General features: G+C 34.1%; 1 protein-coding gene and 1 long non-coding RNA gene across 2 annotated transcripts; one reads left to right on the top strand and one right to left on the bottom strand.

The window, feature by feature from the left end:
• Positions 1 to 136: 136 nt before the first annotated feature.
• LOC104907882 (nuclear transcription factor Y subunit A-4) lies at positions 137 to 5,963 on the bottom strand. Its single transcript, XM_010696906.4, has 7 exons — positions 5,805 to 5,963; positions 4,818 to 5,172; positions 4,106 to 4,215; positions 3,762 to 3,830; positions 3,178 to 3,348; positions 804 to 1,239; positions 137 to 585 (listed from the first exon to the last, which is right to left on the bottom strand). Exons 2-6 carry the CDS (start codon positions 5,086 to 5,088, stop codon positions 844 to 846), a joined length of 1,017 nt encoding a protein of 338 aa, XP_010695208.1. The 5' UTR covers positions 5,089 to 5,172; positions 5,805 to 5,963; the 3' UTR covers positions 137 to 585; positions 804 to 843.
• A 779-nt stretch (positions 5,964 to 6,742) lies between these two features.
• On the top strand, positions 6,743 to 7,889 carry LOC125495026 (uncharacterized). Its single transcript, XR_008968287.1, has 2 exons — positions 6,743 to 7,127; positions 7,658 to 7,889. It is a non-coding gene; the product is annotated as an uncharacterized LOC125495026 (long non-coding RNA).
• Positions 7,890 to 20,434: the final 12,545 nt, after the last annotated feature.

The raw sequence follows: 20,434 nt of genomic DNA, 5'->3' as shown, positions 1-20,434 counted from the left end.
AAACCTCACCCCCAAAGAGTCCCTAGTAGGATTTGATCGCATAACTTTGAAGTTATGAGGTCAAATTTTCACCACTAAGCCAAGCCTTGCTTGGTTGGCTGAAGTAACTAGTTGGTTAAAATTCAAAGCAACGATACACGGTAAGCAACAACATGCATAAAATGTAAGCCTATAAACTACACAAAGTTTATCTCCCACCAGCAGTACAACTGTATAACACATCCAGAGATCCAAACAGAGGTACATTGTACACCCCTACTCAGTTCCAATATTGTTGGCAGTTCCTTAAAAGTACAAAAACATAGATCCACATACTATTTTAAAAGGCAATCCATGAGAATTCTACAAGGTCAGTTGGGTTCTTTATACACAATAGATAAGTCATAAGTTGATTGGGAAGGGGGAAACCGGAAAACAATGGCAGGCAGATAAGAGCATTGTCCTACCCGTGTTTCCTCTTCTATCCCGACCACGGTAAACCACATAATCCAGCCAAGAATGAGTTGCCTGAGACTCCACACTCCACATACTCGAAGGGTTACTTTTCTCCATAATTGAATCACACGGCAATACTGCGAACATAACCTGACATCAACTCAAACAACACAAAAATATTCAGAATTGAAATCTTCATCCTAGCGTGTTTTGTAACTTATAAGTTATAACTATGAGACACCTATAATTTAGATATCAAAAGCCATTCAAACTGTAGATTTCCAGAGAAGTTGATTGTGGAAAGAACATATAACTAACGATCTCCAAAATGAAATAAAAAGCACTTCAAAATGGGTCAAAGGTAGTACCAGAAGGTAATAATGTAGCAGCCGTCCCTCAAAGCGGGTCCTACTTGACGGAAAGAGCCCCATTCAAATTCAATCCTCCCTGACCATAGTAGTCTCTTCCTTCATCAGGACCAGAAAACGAATGATATGTTGATGAGAGGCCGTGAACATTAGTGGCATTACTGGAATGTGACTCTGCTTTGTGCATGTCTGAAATCATCGATTCTCTTGCTTCTTGCTGGTTCCAAGAAGCTGCATTTGCACTATAGGTAGAGGACACATGTCGTGAATATGCTGAACCACCCGAACGAATTTGAAGGTTGGTTGCTGAATTTGCTTCTGTCTTTATTGAATTATCAGCATTATTGTCATCAAGCTTTTTTGCATTGAGAAAACGTCCTCCAGAACCTCTTGCTCTTCGCAAAGCATGTAAATGACGAGATTCATGAAGATATGGCTGCAGGAAATGACAAAATAACAAAGTCCTCAGAATCAAACAAGACTTGACTTTGAATCTGTTAGAAACTGTATGGCAAGATGAAGGGGAAATAGTTGGTAAATACATAATGCACTGGTTGACAGGGAGAGAAATAGGCCAAAATAACAAAGACTACAGTAAAGGTAGATTTTTTTTAATAGACCTAAATTTTTGGACAGAAGAGTGCCACATGCAGAGGCACAACATAAAATCTGTAATTCTCATAGAAAAGAGTAGTTTGTACCTACATGAGTAACAAAATGCAAATGATGGCAGCTGCAGTTCCCACGATTGTTTGATAAAGCATTACTGATTAAGTGATTATGACTAGTTCACAGCACCCAAAGCACACATTCATAACGTACAATATGAGAATACCATACTTCCAATGTGACACTGGGATGTAAAAGAAATCACACATTGTTGAGACTTGAGACCAACTCTAGATCTGATCCCCCGGAATAACATTGCTTATAGTCATCGACTCATCGTATAGCTAAGAAAACTAGAACTCCAACAAGATAAACCTCAAAGTAGCTTGATGATGCCGACGAGGGAAGGAACAATATCGGCAACGAGTGGACAGTTCTGTCATGTTCTTCATGTGGTAGGCTCTGAAACAGACTTTACTGTGAAATTTGGGCTACAATCTATGGAATGGAGAACATGATCTGGAAGACCCCACAATGTTAACCGAGAGACTTCGTTTTTTGTTTTTTGGAAACCCAAGGGAATCTAGGAGGATACTAGGTAGCACGACTTTCCCCAAGCATCGCCTGACCTTATTCCATCTGCCTCTAGAGAGTGTCTCAGTCTCAGCGCCATAATATAAACTTAGTTAGGGCAACGAATCTTGGATTAGATGTAATATAGGGACACTTTGTGACCTTGACATTCAGCTTAAGTTTCAGATACTCCTTTCAACTTCTTTTGAGATTTTTCCCAGCTTTAAAGAAATTTTCGTCATCTTTGCTTGAATGACTCAAGCCATTTGACCTCTTCAGGTTGGTCATCCCCAAAAATTAAAGTAAATAAAATTAGCTCCATGTAAACCTTGATGGAAAGCTACAGAATTAGTCAGGCAATATAGTACACTACTTCGTATCACAAGACGACAAAAACTATTTCCTAAGATGAAAGCTGTCGTTCAGTTCTAGTGAAGATGACGATGAGAAACTACAAGGTAGATGCATAGCAATTTGAAATTTACCATTAAAGAGACAAAATACATAAATTAACTAATAAAAGAGTACTAAAAAAGCAAAAAAAGAAACTTGTACCACAACACAACAATACTATAGATAACCCTTTCCTTAGTTCTTTACTTTCCGAGACTTGACAAATCTAGTGTAATGGAGGGAACACAATCAATATACACCTCCTGATAATCATTGACATTTGACACCTCACCACCAAGACTCAATATCCAAATAAAATTTTCTAAATGAGAAGGACTATGAACAGATATATTGAAACATGGATTGGGAGGGGAAAATGATGAAGAAAACTTTAATACTAGCTACTGGAAACTACACAATTCACACAATCACCAAGACATTCTATATATCGAAGACCGTGAACCACTGCCACATGAGAAGAGACTATGTCGGACACCAGAAGTTGCCAAGTCGCTATATCACATGCAGGAAGATTCAGCAGAAAAATCTATCTAGAAGAACAAAAATCATGCAAAACTCTCAATAATTAGTTAACCAGCAACACGTTACAGCAGATACGAGATTAGATATATAACAGAGCTTAAGTATAATGAAAGTAAGCCTGTATCCTGCCTTCCCACTCCCCAACAGAAAAGAATATGGAAGAAAGAGGCAAAAGTAACTATTTGTTAAGAAAAGAAATTCAGCTGATAAATTTAAGAACCGTGATACTAGTAATATACTATATAAACTCACATACCTTCCTAGATTTAATAACTTTCTTTTCCAACTCTGCCTTAGCACGTGACTGTCTGCGCCTTAAAATCCCATGATATTGCTTTGCGTTCACATAAACAGGCTCTTCCTCCATTGCAAGGGGCAGAGGCATTCTACTCTGGTGCAACTGGAATCCATACATCTGAGGATTCACCTAAATACAAGTGAAAAGAATATCATTTACTGACAAATTTCCCCACTTTAAATGATGAAAAGCACCAATGATGCAAATAATTGGTTATTTCGAAGACTTACTCTAACCCTTTTCAGAAAAGGGGAAAAGGAAAATACAAATAATGCAAATATCAGTCCTGTTATCCCTTGGGCAAAAAGAGGCGTAAAGGAACAAGTTATATCACTACTATTGCCCCTACCATTATGATCCTTCCAAGTGCTACACACATAGTATTTCACTAGAACTTTAGTTAAAGCAGAAAAGACATCACAAAACCATTTTTAAAAATAAAATAAAATCCTCCCCAAGTTCTAAGCTTCTAGCCCATGCAAGGATAATCTTGTTTAGTATCAGTAGTGTCATCAATGGACATGAAACACTTCCCAACACACCTGCTGTACTTGTGCATAAGCCATAGCTCCTCCATAAGTAGGATCCTGAAAAGGGTATGATGTCATGACCTGCAAAAAATAAAGTACAAAATTATATTTCAGATAAACATGGAATATGAAGCAAAATCTTCAATCAACACAGATCAACAACAGCATACATTCTTAAGCATCTATTCCATCAGGACAGAACAACAACAGCATACAGTCATAACCATATATTTCATCAGGACAGAACAACAACAGCATACAGTCATAACCATCTATTCCATCAGGACAGAACCATAATAAACTCCGTCCAAGGTCCATAGATCAACCTTCAGAGCAACTCAGGTGGAGACTCTTACAATTGAGTGGCCAACAAGTTCCATTTGGGCATTAGACTGGTCGCCAAGATTTTGTGGCATTGAGGACTGCACTTGGTTAAGAGGCTGCTGATCTTGTGTATTATCCTTATCTGTTTTGCGAAGAGACAAATTATGCGTGTAAGTACATCACATAAGATGGAGGAAATGAAAAGCTTAAACATGAAACGGATACTTATTCAATCTACAATAACGAAAACACATTAAGTCCACTCTAGTACACAGGTTGAAGATTATGGATGATCCAAGTCATCCACAGCCATTTATCCTCAACAAAGAGTGTTTTGAGGTTTGTATCGATCCATAGAATCTTGCAGCAGGATGAAATACAGCTCCTTTGGTTCTATTCAACTCCAAATTTACATCATCCACTCCAAAAGACAGGGAGCAAAAAGGTACAAATTCCTCAGCGGTACCCCCACCCAACCAGCCCTCAGCTCCCATCTTATTATATGGATTCCAAAGTGATGCTAAACCCAGATTTGAGACTCCACCACAACTCAACATTGTCTCTTCAGGAAATGAGCAATTTCAGTCTTTAATGCTTAATAAATCATATGTTATACTTAATATAGTTAGAAACAAATTTGACAAGGTGAGAATAAATAACATACAATCTCACTACATATACTCTTAGAACAAAGTAAAACAAACAACTTATTCTCACAGCACACGTAGAGAAAGAGATGCATACGCAGTTGAGTGGCTAATACAGTCTGGATCTCTCTACCAGCATTACCACCGGCATCCTGTATCCCATTCAAGGGCACTGAAAAATTTCCAGCCAAGGCAGAACCATTTACTGGTTCCCCACTAGATGATCGAGCGGAAGAGTCATTCGAAGCTGAAGTAGGAGAGACACCATTGTTACTCAGACCACGCCACCAGGGCTGTCCAAACAACATGTTTTTTGCCCCTCCTTCATCTTTGAATGGATCTTCCACAATTCCGGCTTTAGTAGGCATTTCTCCCAAACCCTGGTTAATCTATACTACTAAGCTCAAGATCTGTAAATTGTATGATTAAAAAGCAATTCTTGAAATGGTGTCCTGCAGAAAAGTCAAGGTAATTCTCTATATTAATCTCAAAGATACTAGCTTTTTTTCTGAAAAGGGTAGCAAAAAGCAAATTGGATGCTACACCCATATGGAAATTCATATACTTCTAGTAAGTATATTTTAAATATGATGCATAACAAATGGATAACATAAGATGACATAATTTAAGAACTATAATAAACCCAATAAGTAAATTTCCTAAACATAGAAAGTTAATAAAAATCTAATTAAAAAGGTAGTAATTAGCATAAAAGCCACACATTTTATATAACTTGAATCAGTTTTCTTGAGATAATCAACATCAAAAACCCAGTTAACAAATTCTCATAATCCTTACCTACCCTTAAAAATCTCATATATTTAGGACTAAATTTACATTCTTGAATTACTTATAACTTCTAATAAGGGGGGAAATTACAAATTAAATATTTTGCTACAAAGAAATTAATTGGGTTAATATGAATTTCCATAATCAGAGTACTCCTTGACGTAAACAACTTGTTACAATAAAGACATGAAATTATGAAAAGAACAAAAATTGATGAAGAATTTATAAGATCAAATTATGGGATCAAAATCTATTTAAAGTGAAGAGAGATGAAAGAAGAGAAAAAAGAGCTTACAAATATCGAATTTTAATTTCATGGGAAGTGAAAATTCACTGTTGATACCTGCATCCTTAAGAGAGACAGCTCACAGCAGTATTAACATTAGAGGGGAAAAAAAAAGGAGAGGAGAGAGAAAGTGAGAACACGGGGAAGAAAGAAAGAGATTTACTTTTGTTTTTCTTTCACTCCTACTTTAGTACAACGGGTTACTATCCTCTCTTTTCTTTTCACTAACCTGCTCTCTTCGGCCTAAAACAGTTGAACTGAATTGAATTAAACTGAACTTAACTGAACTCAACTAAAATAAATAGTGATATATGAGAGTAAAAGTATTGTCAAAGAGCTGAACTAAACTGAACTGAATTGAACTGAAGAACTGAACTAAAAATAAGTTGAAGAGAACAGGCACTAAGACACAAATCTTCGTTGTAATCGTTACACCATAATTTATAGGTAATAAACGGACATTACTACATTTATCCAGTGGATAATCTATCTACTACTAATAAAAGCATTAAAATATTATTAATCATATGAGTTGGATCCACTATCATCACTTACCATCAATCTCTATTAGTGGTGGGTATATTACCTGGTGGATAGACAAATTTTTCGTAACAATAGGTACAAATCACTGTTTCCTTTATTAAAAAGACTTAAGTGACATAATATTTATCTTTTCGGAAACTCGCGGTGAGATGAATTTCTTTCAAGCTGCCCTCGTACAGGGTTGTGCACCTAGAGGCCCAACAAGCCCTAAACGGCTAAACCCCTTCCCTCAACAATATTGAAATTTTTTGCTTCTATCAAAATTTAAACCTTGGTATCTCATGTGGGAGATAGAAAGTCATACCATTAAACCTGAGAATCTTTGGCGTATATCATTTTACATGTTACTCAATAAATTATGGTGTAACATATTACATTCAATTCGTATTCTTACTAAAAACTAGGGCTGGCAAAAGCCGACCCAACCCGATAACCCGACCCGAACCCGACCCGAAATAAACGGGTTTGGGAAAAAAAATTCGACCCATTTAAGTAATTGGGTCGACCTGAACCCGACCTGAAATTAATTGGGTTAGGTTCGGGTTGAAAATCCCAACCCAAAAATAACCCGCATAACCCGTTTAAAATTTGAGTTAATATACCAGATTTGAGCCAAGCCCAATGTAAAAACATACAAGATAAAACCCTGTCATTTATGAGTTATATAAAAACAAAGGTTAAAAAGTAAAACCCTAAAATTTCCCAAAACCCAAACGGCACAGAGCCAAAAACCCTAACATTTTCTCTCTCTTACTTTTTCATTCTTGCGTCGCCCTAATCCAAACTTTGGTGAGATCATTTTTGGTTTTTTCCACTTTATCTTCAACCCTTAAAATTTGTTTTGTTTGTTTAGTTCTTCAAATTTTATTTTTTGTTTAATCATTTTTTGGTTCAGTGAGTTTGCTACATAAGTTTCATTTTGTTTATTTCAAATCTTGGTGAGTTCACTTTGTTTTTCTCATTTTATCTTTAATCCTTCGAATTTGTTTCAGTTTGATTAGTTCTTCAAATTTCATTTTTTGTTTAATCATTTTGTTTAGTTCTTCAGTTTGTTTAATCTTGTTTTCGCCTCTGTTTTGTAATTTCTTTTCGCCTCTGTTTTGTATCTTCATTTTGTTATGTTCTATTGTTAGTCTTACTGATGGAAAGGTTTAGTTTGCTGTTTTTTTTAACTCGATATTTGCTGTTTTTTTCCCTCTTCTATAGTCGTTTTGTATCTTCATTTTTTATCTTCATTTTTTCTCTTGTTAGTGATGTTACTATATTACTGTAACAGTTTAGTTAAGTTCTTATTTTTTGCTTAATATCTATTAATGCAGATGGCTAACCTCCCTGGAGGCTTCATTTGAGGAAGAAGAGAACTCCCATGTCTAGCCAAGCTTGATGCTGATTTTATAATGATGTTTGATGGATTTTGTATTGTAATTGGCATACTTTTATATTTTAGTTGCAAATTAACTTTTAGCATATTTAGTTTTAACTCTTAAGTCTGTTGCAATGTTGGTTTCTTTGTTATAAATTTGAATGTTGGATAGCTGGAAATTCGGAATAGATAGCTATGTGTTAGAAAAAAATCTGTAAAAAATCAGCATTTTTTTGGGCAAAATTGAAGTTATTTAGCAATCGGGTCAAACAGGTCGGGTTCGGGTCAACCCGATTAACTCTGGGTCGGGTTCAGGTTTAATTTTCTGACCTGTTTACCTAAACAGGTCGGGTTCGGGTTCATAGGTTCTGACCTGTTTACCTAAATAGGTCGACCTGAACCTGACCCAACCCGACCTGATTGCCAGCCCTACTAAAAACAACAATTTGGTTTTATTTTATATTTTAATCATGAGACTATGGGGGAGTGGGAAGGGGTGGAAAGAGTAATTATTAGCATTTCTTTTATTTGCTATGCACGCAAGATTAAGACTCCGTCGTCCTTGCTGTCCTTGTTAAGGAAATTTCTACCTTGATGCGTTTGATTAAGTGCTCCATAATAACACCCATTTTAAGTTTTTAACAGCTTGTTACCATTTAATTATTGGCTCCACTAAGCACTAATCTCCTACTTCCTTTTTTCTATAATTCACACATCTATACTAATATATTAAAAGGCGTGCATAAACCAGAAACGGTGCCACGTGGCGCTCTCCCTAGGGAGTTTTAGTTCATGTAATCCATGTACAATAAAAAAAATTAGAAATTGCATAGTATAGGTTTTGATCCCGTGACCTCAAGTTCATGAACTAAAGTTTTAACCACTAGACCAAGTTGTATTTAGTGCTATCATATCAAAGTACAATATTAATAAATGAAAATTTTCTTACCCGGGGCATAGCCCGGGCCTAATAACTAGTTTCTAAGTAAAAGCTAAAAACCAACTTACCAATAAAGAATAAACATTCTAAATTTAGACGATAATCACAAAATATTTCATCCATTTACTTTTGTTCAAGACGACACTTTCTTTTTAAATTGCTTAATTGTAACATTATTTTATCTTGGTATTGAGTTCTTTCTCATAGAGAATATAATTCTCATCGGTTTAGGGTATTGTAAACATCATTTACCATATATTCTTATAAAAAATTGAATGAAATCGGTGCACAATAACTTACAATGCACCTCGTATTGTACGATATAGTCGGTTTTATTTTGATTTTAGTCATTTCTTATTTGATATAGTCAACTTTTGTATGATAATCATTTTTCATGTATAGCCTATATCTACAATATCCAATATCGATGGGGAATATATTCTCTATCAATTTCTATTTTTGTCTTCATATAGGTTTCTATTTTCATCTCTCTTTATCTCTTTCGTCTCCTTCATCCTCACGCCTCCACTTAAGTTTTAATATAATTTTTTGCACGCGATGCGTGCTTGAATTTTTTTCAAAACAGAAACTCGATTTTCTTCAGCATAAGAGTCAAAATTTGAACATTAGACATATAAAGTATAATTGTTTTTTAGTTGCAAAATTTGATTGGTTTAGTTTCTGTCACTTAGTTAAGTCTCTCACCATTATTTTTGTCTATTTTTACTTTTCAAAGTTAAATTTTATGAACAAAATATAAATTTTATTGAATTTATTTATGATTTCTAATATTATAATTTTTTAGTTGATTTTGAATTAAGTACAGTACTAAATTCTAAACACTATGAAAAAGTAAATAATTTTTTTCCTTGTCTAACTTCTAAATTCTGATTTCACTACAAATACACCTCTATTTTTATCATGACCCACCATTAATTGTGAATGGTTCTTGATAATAGTGATTTGTAAGTAAATTTTTGTAAATGTTTTTGTATGTATTGACGTTCTAGGTTATTAGTTTTAGTTTGTATGTTAATTTTAAGTTTTAATAAAGTTTCCCGATGATTTGAGTGATCTGCGTGATTTTTATAACGTGATTCTCAATTGTATGAGTGATTTGTGAAGTTTCTTCTTTTCAATTGATTTGTGAAGTTTCTTCTTTTCAATTGATTTGTGAGTAAGTGTTGTAAATTAATTTTCGGTAGTTTTCTTTGAGTACCAATTTTGATTTTGACATTCCTTTTGTAATTTAGAAAGGGAAGGGAGGGCAAAATAGACATTTCAAAAGAGGACACCATTGCTCCCCCTTCCCTTATATAATAGAGATTAATGCTAAATAAAGGAAGTACTATATTCCAAACGAGCAAGCACATATGGCATAATACATAGGTGTTTAACGACTTGTTCTTTGTTTTTTTTGTATTTTCAGTAAGTCTCATATTTGCAATGACTTTTCCCCCTGCATGGGTTTTGTTTACCCTCCTTTTATCTCTTCTCTTGCGGATGTCGTCTCCAACTCATCTGTAGGATTTGTGAGTATAGTTTGTGGGTTCTTAATTTTGTCGTCCCAAGTATCAAGTCGAAGGTTATTTTGTTGATAGGAATTTGTGCGAAATTACAACAGATGTCAGTTCTTCAGTTAATATCAATTGACTTAAATCCAATTATACCTCAAAACTGCATCAAGTCATTAAACTCCCTTGTAGAAGGTTGTATTAGATAACGATGTGAAAGTGTATTTAGAAGGGTTATTTTTGCTCAAAACTCATGGTTTATCATATCAAAATAAGTTTCTTTCAATCTCATATGTATTTACTAGCTAGTTTTCGACTTCTATTATAAATATCATATAATCTATATTATATAAGGGAAGGGGGGAGCAATGGTGTCCTCTTTTGAAATGCCAATTTTGCCCCCTTTCTCTTTCTAAATTACAAAATAGTGTTTGTATCTTTGACTTTGCTAAATTTAAGAGTTGCCTATATTTGGCAAACTGTATTCCCCTTTTTTTTTTCCCTCAAAAAGATGTTACTATATCCAGTTCCCACAGCCAAGAAAAAAATATTCCGTGCCATATATCATACAGGTTGCGCGAATTCGATTATGGGCTTATAACTGCACAATACTACGATCTAATAAATTTTTTATAACTCACAAGAGAAGTTCCAAACAAAAGAGGGAAAAAACTAAAATAAATTTAAAACGCTAATAACTTTTTAGGTCATGATTAGATTAACAATATTCGCGCATTTCCAGAATATTATTATGTTCGCAATGACAAATTTTCAATGATATATAATTTTTTTTTTCTAAAATGTTCAAATTTTGACTCTTATGTCGAATAAAATCGAGTTTCTGTTTCGAAAAAAAATTCAAGCACGCATCGCGTGCAAAAAATTTTAGTTATATATAAATGAAAGACTTCCACTTTATTTAAAAAACAAACAAACTTAGGAGTTAAGATTGATAGGTCCTGCCTATCCCGGATCAAAGTGGCATATAGAAGTTTTCAAATTTACAACCTAACCATTTGAATATTCTTAAAAGTAGTGCTATCAGAAAACTTGCTCTCATGGCTTAGATCTAGAAACTTATTCTAATAATGGAATTACTATTCTAGAATTTGTCTGTATTAGTGACTCTTTCAATTATGTTTCTATTTATATATATATTACCTTTTCAAGTATGAGTGATGAGGTATACATAAAACATAAGCATTTACATGTCAGTATCTCTAAGTTACGTGTTTATATAATTTTATTATTATATAGCTCGATTATAGTGAAGGAGAGAGAAGAAAAAAAAGAGAGCATGTAGATTAAATCGTGCAGTAAGATTTCGAGAGGAACAGAGGAAGGGAGCAAATCACTCAAGTACGAGTAGTTTTTAGGTCTGGGATATGCCCGATAATTATAATATTCATTTATTAACATTTTATTTTACACTTTATAAATGTAACACCAAACATTATTTGATTTGATGGTTAAGATTTTAGTGTATAAACTTGAGATCATATGATCAAATCTTATAAGATGCATAGCATGTTCCATTTTTTTTTTATTGTAGGCGTGTTTACATGAAGTAAAACACTATAAAGGATACCGCCACGTGGTATAGTTCCTTGCTCAAGAACGCTTTTTAATATACTTCCTCCGTTTCGTAATATTCGCTACACTTTCCATTGAGGGAAGTTTCACATTACTTATTACACTTCCTTTTTGGACAATAAGCTTTCTCTATCTCTCTCCTCTCACATGGGTTCCGATTTTTTTTTACTCTCTACCCTTTCTTCTCCAAAAATTGTCTAAGAGTCCGTGAATTGATAAGTATAACGAGTAATATAAAACGGATGAAGTATTAGTATAGATATGTGTATACTCTCTCATATCATTACATATTTCTAACTATTGGTCTATTATTATATATGTTGAATTACATATTAATTTGAAAAACAAGATTGACGTTGAAACAAATCTAACAAGATTTAACTTGAATCCTCGTATGAAGTATAAAATATGTATCCGATCAAATTTCTTTAACTTCGACTTTTAAAAACGATGGAAATTTAAGGAATAAAAGTACTTGAAGATAGTGCTTCTTTTATTATCATAGACTTCATTACATATCAGTTGTGCATGAATATATCTTCTCAATTACTTCTTCTGTCTCTAAATAACTTTCCATTTTAAATGTTTGAATACTTGCAGGAAAGTCTACCTAAGGGCTAAGGACATTTTCTTAGTGGAGAAATTAGAATTTAGAGGGCTTCTTTAGTGTTTTGTAGCACCAAAATGTCATAGGCGCGCAAGAAACAGGAATATAATGTTTACTTCCTCCGTTTCTTTTTACTCGCTACATTTCTCATTTCACGGACTCCTAGACAATTTTTGGAGAAGAAAGAGGTAGAGAGTAAAAAGAAAAGGGACTTATGTGGGAGGAGAGAGATAGAGAGAGTTTATTGCCCAAAAAAGAAGTGTAGCAAGTAATGTAAAACTTCCCATAATGGAAAGTGTAGCGAGTAAAAAGAAACGGAGGAAGTATAATCTCCTTCTCCCATGTGCCTTAAGATGGGATTCGTACATTGTTGATGAAGTTATAATAATCTAGTTTAATTTTTTTTAACCATACCCGGTTTTCGAAATCCATTTTTGGATCCGACGAATTCGAATTCGAGTCGGGTCAATCCAATTGGGGGAAAAGCTCTCCCAACACACTATGTTGCGTTCCTAGGGCTCGAACCCGAGACCTCTGATTAAACTAGAATAACTTCCTTACCAATTGATCTAAGCCTGTGTTGGTAATCTAGTTTAATTTGGTTCATCAAGTCTCAAAATTTTTTCTTCTCTTTTCTTCTTCCTTTTGACTCATACATAGAGCATGTTTGGTTGAAGTGATAAAATGGAGAAGTTTTATAATCAAATAAAGTGGAATGATAATAATACTTATTTCTTTCATTAGATATTTGATTCAAGCTTTGAAATGCAATGAAAATGATAATCATTACCATAACAAATGATAACAAGACTTGACGGGAAAGGTAAAGTAACAAACTATGAGAATCCATTACCGTCGAGTAATGATAAATTGATAATAGGTTTGAACCAAAGGTATTTAACTTCGTTTAATGTGTAAAAATGTGAAACCAAACATTACTCATAATGTTGATAATCACGTGACAACTGTCCCTCAACTAGAAGTAGACTAAAGGGAAAAGCTTTATCTAGTCAGTGGGTCAATAACCTATTACAAATAGAAATAACTAAAATAATGGAAGCCAACTCATCAATTTTACAATAGTTTTTTAATTTTCTATTTTCTATTTTCTAGTAGATTAACTACCCGCCGAATAGATATTAGATGTCTTAAACATAGGTAGCAATGAAACTAAATCAAGAAGACTCCAAATGCAAAACTTCAATTTTAAATTTTTGATCTATAAAATAATAAAATGCATTCCCGTGCCTACCAGCACGTGCTCTTCGGACTTGGAGGGACACCTGGTGGCTAATAGGCACTTAGAGTATGTACAATGGGGCTCTCCAACTATCTCTCCAAGGAGAGAGAAAATGGAGAGCCACCTCTTACCCAACAATGGGGCTCTTGGGTGTGTCTTGGGTGTCTCTCCATGGAGACACTTTGCAAAAGGGCTCTTGGGGGAGATACCATTTGGGTTGATGGAGAGATGGCTCTCCAATGTGTGGGACCCACTTTTTATTGTAATTACTTCAATTCTATTTTCTTCATGCAACCATTTAATGATCTTTTCTATAAAAATTAAAAAAAAGATGGTAATAATTATTATGCCAACAAGTATAATTTTCCTTTATCTATAAAATGAGCCTAATATTGGATATTTAAAAATTAGTTTTTCATGTTGTAGGTTAATTCTTCATTCCATGCCAAATTTATGAAAATTAAATATTAGCACTCATAATTATATTGTTTTTAAAAATTCTACTTTGCTTAAATTATGAAAAAGATTAATTTGTAATTATATTTAATTTACATGAATAACTTAATTTATATAACTTTGATCATAATATGAAATGAGGTTCATTTATTGACATGGGGACCACAAAATAATGAAAAGTTGAATGGAGAGCTCTTTAAAGGGTTTTATTGTTGTTGGGTGTTTTTAGACATGGCTCTTGAGAGTAGCTTGAAGAGAGAGAATAGGAGAAAGAGTGTGGAGAGCTAGTTGGAGAGACACCAACCATTGTACATGCTCTTAGGTAGTTAGGTACAAATGGCAGATCATATCATTCATGAGGCAAGCGAGCAAAGAGTTACGAGAAATGATAAACCTCTAACTGCTAGATGTTTGCCAAACATCTAACATTCATGTGGCAACATATAAGTGGTACACATGTCATTATATTCTTTATCCAAACAAATTACTTTTTCCAACTTTTCAAACTTGTATATCTCAAAAAATATATTTTAGAAAAAAATAAAAAATATACCAATATTCATATATTTTTATTCTCTACAAATAGATATCCACCTTGATATAATTTCATCATATTTTTATTTTACTCTTCTCTATCTCTTATTTAGATATGTAAAAAAAAAATACGAACACTATCTGTTTATACACAAACACTATTGTGAGTTGCATAAACACTAGTTATAGTTACACGAACACTAGTTCTAGTAGCATGAACATTGTATATTAGCATCGGAATCTTCAGACAGTGTCCAATTAAAAAAATACGAACACTATCTGTTTATACACAAACACTATTGTGAGTTGCATAAACACTAGTTATAGTTACACGAACACTAGTTCGAGTAGCATGAACACTGTATATTAGCATCGGAATCTTCTGACAGTGTCCAATTAAAAAAATACGAACACTATCTGTTTATACATAAACACTATTTTTAGTTGCATAAACACTAGTTATAGTTACACGAACACAAGTTGTAGTAGCATGAACATCATATATTAGCATCGGAATTTTCTGACAGTGCCCAATTTTCGAGATTACTTTTTTGTTTGACTGATAACTTTTTTTCATGTATATTGACAATTTTACCCCTGCTAGATGTTTATAAACATCTAGCAGTTAGAGGTTTATCATTTCTCGTAACTCTTTGCTCGCTTGCCTCATGAATGATAGGTGGATATCTATTTGTAGAGAATAAAAATATATGAATATTGGTATATTTTTTATTTTTTTCTAAAATATATTTTTTGAGATATACAAGTTTGAAAAGTTGGAAAAAGTAATTTGTTTGGATAAAGAATATAATGATATGTGTACCACTTATATGTTGCCACATGAATGTTAGATGTTTGGCAAACATCTAGCAGTTAGAGGTTTATCATTTCTCAAGAGTTACTCCCTCCGTCCCATAATATAGTGCTTGTTTCTTTTTTACACGGTCTTCAAGACGTAACTTTGACCTTTAATATCTTCAATTTTGTATTGATAAAAAATATAAAAAGTTATATTATGAAACTACACATTGAGACGAATCTAACAAGATCCCACATGAATATGTTTTTTTATATATATAAATGAGAATATTCGGTCAAAGATTTTAAAGTTTGACCCACCAAAAATGAAATAGGCACTATATTATGGGACGGAGGGAGTAATATATTATCCTTTTTTTTAACGAAATAGATGTCATTCTTTTTTAAATATAATTATAATATAATAGATGTACACTTTTTTTTTAGACAACAATTTTTTTTATCTTTCTTCTATTACATGGATTTCCTTTTTTTCTTTCTCTCTATCTCTCCTCTTTAAAAAAATTGTCTAGAAAAATGTAAACATCTATTTTATTACGGAGAAAGTAGATATGTTGTGTTGATGTGTTCACTTTATTATCAGTTTTTATATATTAAAAAAAAAAAGATAAACTCAAATAGATTTAGATCAGGATATTAAGAATAAGTTCAAGTAAGTTTAGTCTAGTAAAAATTAACTCAAATAAGATTTGACATACTCATAAAATAAGGCCTAATAAATCTAAGTCTAATAAAGACTAATATGATTAATAAAGTCTAATAAATTCAAATAAGCAAAACTAAATCGAAAAAAATAAACTCTAATTTGTATTTTGATAAGAATAAATAAGAACTAATGTGACTAATATATAGTTGCATTTTTTTATATAAAGTATAAATATAGTTATACTTACATCTTAAACTATAATGATCACCTTTTTTTTCTTTTAGATTGTCTTTCTCTAGCCAATGGGAGACGCCACCAAATAGCAGCAAGTCAGCAACAATAACAAAATTGTAAAAAATATACATGGTAATAACAATTCATATCTAAATATGTGTTTCTTCATAAATTACCATACATTACCACTTTAAAAATGATATTGAGTAGGAATTAAAATTTGTGAAATAATCACATGTTTGATAATTAGAATTAAATACCATTAACACTTGAGAAGGTATTGTGTCAGACTGGTCTGACACAATGGAAGTGGTCGGACCAGCCTGACCAACAACCAACTGAAAGAATAAAGGAATGAACTGAAAGAATAAAGGAACCAACTGAAAGAATAAAGGAACCAATTGAAATAATAAATGAACCAAAACAAAGAATAAAGGAACTAATTGAAAGAATAAGACAACCAACTGAAAGAATAAAGTAACCAACTGAAAGGATAAACCAACCAACTGAAAGAATAGACCAACGAACTGAAAGAATAAAACAACCATCTGAAAGAATGAAGTATTGTTACCATAGCGTCATTGATATAATAATTTGCTTATAATAAAGTAGTGTTACAATAGCAACATCTCAGATGTCGATCATCATCGAATACAAGTTGCCATAGCGTCATTGATGATGATCATCATCATTATCAAATTGTTATTGTCGCTAAACAAATCAAGGAAAATGAATACATGGGATGAATATCTGACGATGTTGTCGCAAATCATACCTTCGATTCTTTTGAAATCTGGCATGTATAGAAGCATGAACTCATATACATTCAGAGGTGAATTAAGAACACCAAATAGAGTCAAGGATTGCCGCAAAATACTACTGGTAACTCGAACCTAGTAGTTCGAAATTCTTCAACCAAGAACAAGAGGGGTGCGACTCATGCGGGTGATGCTGCGAAGAAGTTGAAACACAGATGGAGGTCTACAGTTCGCCGGAGAGAGAGGGGTCGCGTACTCGAGTGGGGTCTATTATTAGCCCGTCCGACCAAACACATTGGGTCAGACAGTCTGACCCAATAGTTTCACTTAACAATTATGGCGCGAAATGATCATACACTCCTTCACACATTATCTCATCTTATATTCTAAATTTTGTACTCAAAGAGAAAATCATCCAATCCTCTCCACACTTTAAGAACATGTTAAAGGATATTTGTTAGATATCCCTATTAAAGACGGGTTAACATAATCCATGTATGAACATATTGCAGCCAGAAAAGATTAACAATCAACTCTAAACTCCTATTCTATTCAACTTATTTTAACTTATTTAAAATTTCATAAGATCACATTAGATCAGATTAAATAATATCAAATAAGATAAATAAAATGTTCTATTCAACTTATCTTCACTCATTTCAAAAAAGAATTAAATGAGATCAGATAAATTAAAATAAGATAAATCAAAAGACTCTAAATAGTGTAAATAAGTTAAGCTGGGTAAACAATATGAAAAATAGATAAATCAAAGTTGGGTGGGTCACGGTTGAGAAGGAAAAAAGAAAAAAACACTTAAGCAATGAGAGAGAAAGTAAGAGAGAGAAGCTCTCATCCCATATCCCAAAATCCACTAGCCCGAAATAACCTAGCCCTAAAACAAAAATCCCCAAATCAATTTCGCCAGTTCATCGTTCCAAATCATAGCAATTTAAGCAAATTCTACACTCAAGCTCTGCAATTAAGCTTAATTATCGCATTGAGCTTATCCGAAAGTGTGGTTAAAGTGTTTTCTCTCTTCTGTCAGATAATTAAGAGTGTTCAGAGGAGTAATACGAAGGGTAATTATCGCCCTAAGTGTAGGTTGGGCTATAGCTATAGCTATTACTTCAACTCTCTGTTGGATTGTTTTAGAGTGAAGATTAATCGCCCCTTTGTGATTACGTGGACTCAATTTCTGAGTTGTAAGTACAAAATTAGGGTTAGGTTTTGGGGTGGAAATATCGGGGATGTGATGGGTCATTTACTCAACCAATTGCGAGTGAGTGTTCATAAATTATTTTGTTTTCCTTTCATCATTTCAATTGTTCTGGGAGTCCTTCTCTGTCATGGCTCCTATCTTTGGCGTGCTCCTTTTGGTGGTTTATACATAAGTTTGGTTCTAGCATTTAATGCGAAAGGAAATTTCATTGATGATACTGCAACAAGGTACACTTATCGCCCAAAAGGTTTGTTTTCAGTTTGCTATAAATTGAGTAACTTTCAGGTAATTAACTATCTAAACTCATTCTCTTCTTTCTTGTCTCACTATTTGAAGTTGTGGTTCAGTTATTCTCATCTCTTAGTTACTGTTTTTTGTCTTTTGAGTGTTACCATGTCCTCATCCACTTCATTTAAGGATGTGGTACTGAATTCTAAGCCTGTTGCTCATGATACTGATGTTAGTAGTAACCCTAATATCCCGCCTATTGGTGGTGAGCCTACTGCTGATGTCTTGCATGCTGTCTCTTTGGATCCTCCTGGTCCCCCTTCCTTCCCAGAAATTATTGTATTGGATGATTTACCTCAAGTGCAAAGAGATATTGCTGATTTATCTCAATCTTGCCTTGTGGGTAAGATGTTGGGTGAGCTTGTTGACCTTAGAACTATTATCTCTAGAACTCGTGCTGATTGGAGTTTTTGTAAAGGTGATGTTGATTTTCTAGATATGGGTAATCATTGGGTGTTAATTCGTTTTGCTAATCCTGGTGATCTTTTCATGGTTTGGTCTGAAAGACCTTGGCATGTTATGGGTGAGTTATTTGTGATTTATCCATGGAGAGCTCACTTTGACCCTTTTGTGGAGGAAATCAAATATGTTGATCTCTGGGTAAGAATACCTCGTTTTCCTACTGAGTTGCTTAATTTTGAATCTGTTGCAAATTTACTAGCTGCTAATTTTGTTGGTTCTCTTATTAAGTTGGATACTAGATCACTGTTAAGACATAAAATTCGGTTTGCACGTGCATGTGTAAGGGTTGATATTTCTGTTCCTCTTGTTGAATATGCTGAGATTAAACGTGCTGGTGGTGTTGAGTGTGGTTACTTAATTTGGTATGAAGATTTTTCTGTTGGTTGTTCTTTTTGTGGTTGTGAAGCTCACACCATTGAGTTCTGTCCTGTACTTTCTCCTCCTAAATTAGAACGTAAAGTTCTGCTGCTACAAAATCCAAAAAAGAAATGGCTTGCTGAGTTTTTGGGAAATGCCACTAGGCAAGCCATGCCTTCCACCACAGCTGAGCAGGCAAATGTGGTGGAGGCTAGGCCTAGGCATGTTTCAAGACCTCATTTGGGTCATCCTGGTCCTGTATTTGGTTCTGGTAACAAGAAATTTGCTGGGAAAGTTTTTTCTGGTATTGCTAAAGTTCCTGCTGCCAAAGGTGTTGTGATTTCAGATTCTAAGGTGCAAGCATTTCCTAAAACTGCCATGCTGTCTCTTCCTGTTGCTAATGAGAAAGGTAAGGGTATCATGAAAGACAATGTTGTTGTGGATGTATCCTCCTCTGATGATGAATCATGTAACTGTGCTGTGCTCCCAATCCCTTCCTTTACTGTCTCTCTTGATGTTGCTCCCCCTATGGATGTGCACTCCCCAGTGCCCCTAGGGGTTGGGAAGTCTATGCCCCTCCCCTCTGCTGTCTTGTGTAGTCCTACCCCTCTTAGGGTGGTCTACCCTGAGGACCTATTTGCTTCCTCTATGCTTCCTCATGCCCCTTTTGATGATGATGATGATCCTGATATGTTTGCTGAGGTGCATGATGCATCTGATGTTGATGATGACACCTTCATTATGGAAGCCCATGTTGATGCTGTTATGGGAGAGGATTATTCCTCTCAACCTGAAAATTCCTTCCATTCCATATATTCGGATCATTCTATAGTGAAGCATATTGAAAGTATGGGGGTTGCAGGGGCTAGCTTAACTGAGCAGCTCTCTTCCTCGAGTTCAGCTAAAAGAAGGAAGGGAATGGTGGAAGCAGATTCAGCTAGTTCTGAGCTGAAGAGGAGCAGGCCGTAAGCTAAGGGTACTTTCTTTACCACATGTTAATTTATGATTATTAGTACTTGGAATGTTAGAGGTGCGAGAAGGCCTCTTATTTTGGAGGAAGTAAAAT

The sequence above is a fragment of the Beta vulgaris genome, chromosome 2 (genome assembly GCF_026745355.1).
Source record: "Beta vulgaris subsp. vulgaris cultivar EL10 chromosome 2, EL10.2, whole genome shotgun sequence".
Taxonomy (NCBI): Eukaryota; Viridiplantae; Streptophyta; class Magnoliopsida; order Caryophyllales; family Amaranthaceae; genus Beta; species Beta vulgaris.
Note: the sequence above shows the minus strand (reverse complement) of the source record. Positions and strands in the feature narration are given on the sequence as shown.

Excerpts from the sequence above, each read along its gene's own strand:
- LOC104907882 (XM_010696906.4), bottom strand. The coding sequence starts at position 5,088 with ATGCCTACTAAAGCCGGAATTGTGGAAGATCCATTCAAAGATGAAGGA. Across the intron at positions 4,216-4,817 it reads TGTATTAGCCACTCAACTGC|ATAAGGATAATACACAAGAT; the intron begins GTATGCATCTCT and ends TTCGCAAAACAG. Across the intron at positions 3,831-4,105 it reads AACTTGTTGGCCACTCAATT|GTCATGACATCATACCCTTT; the intron begins GTAAGAGTCTCC and ends TATTTTTTGCAG.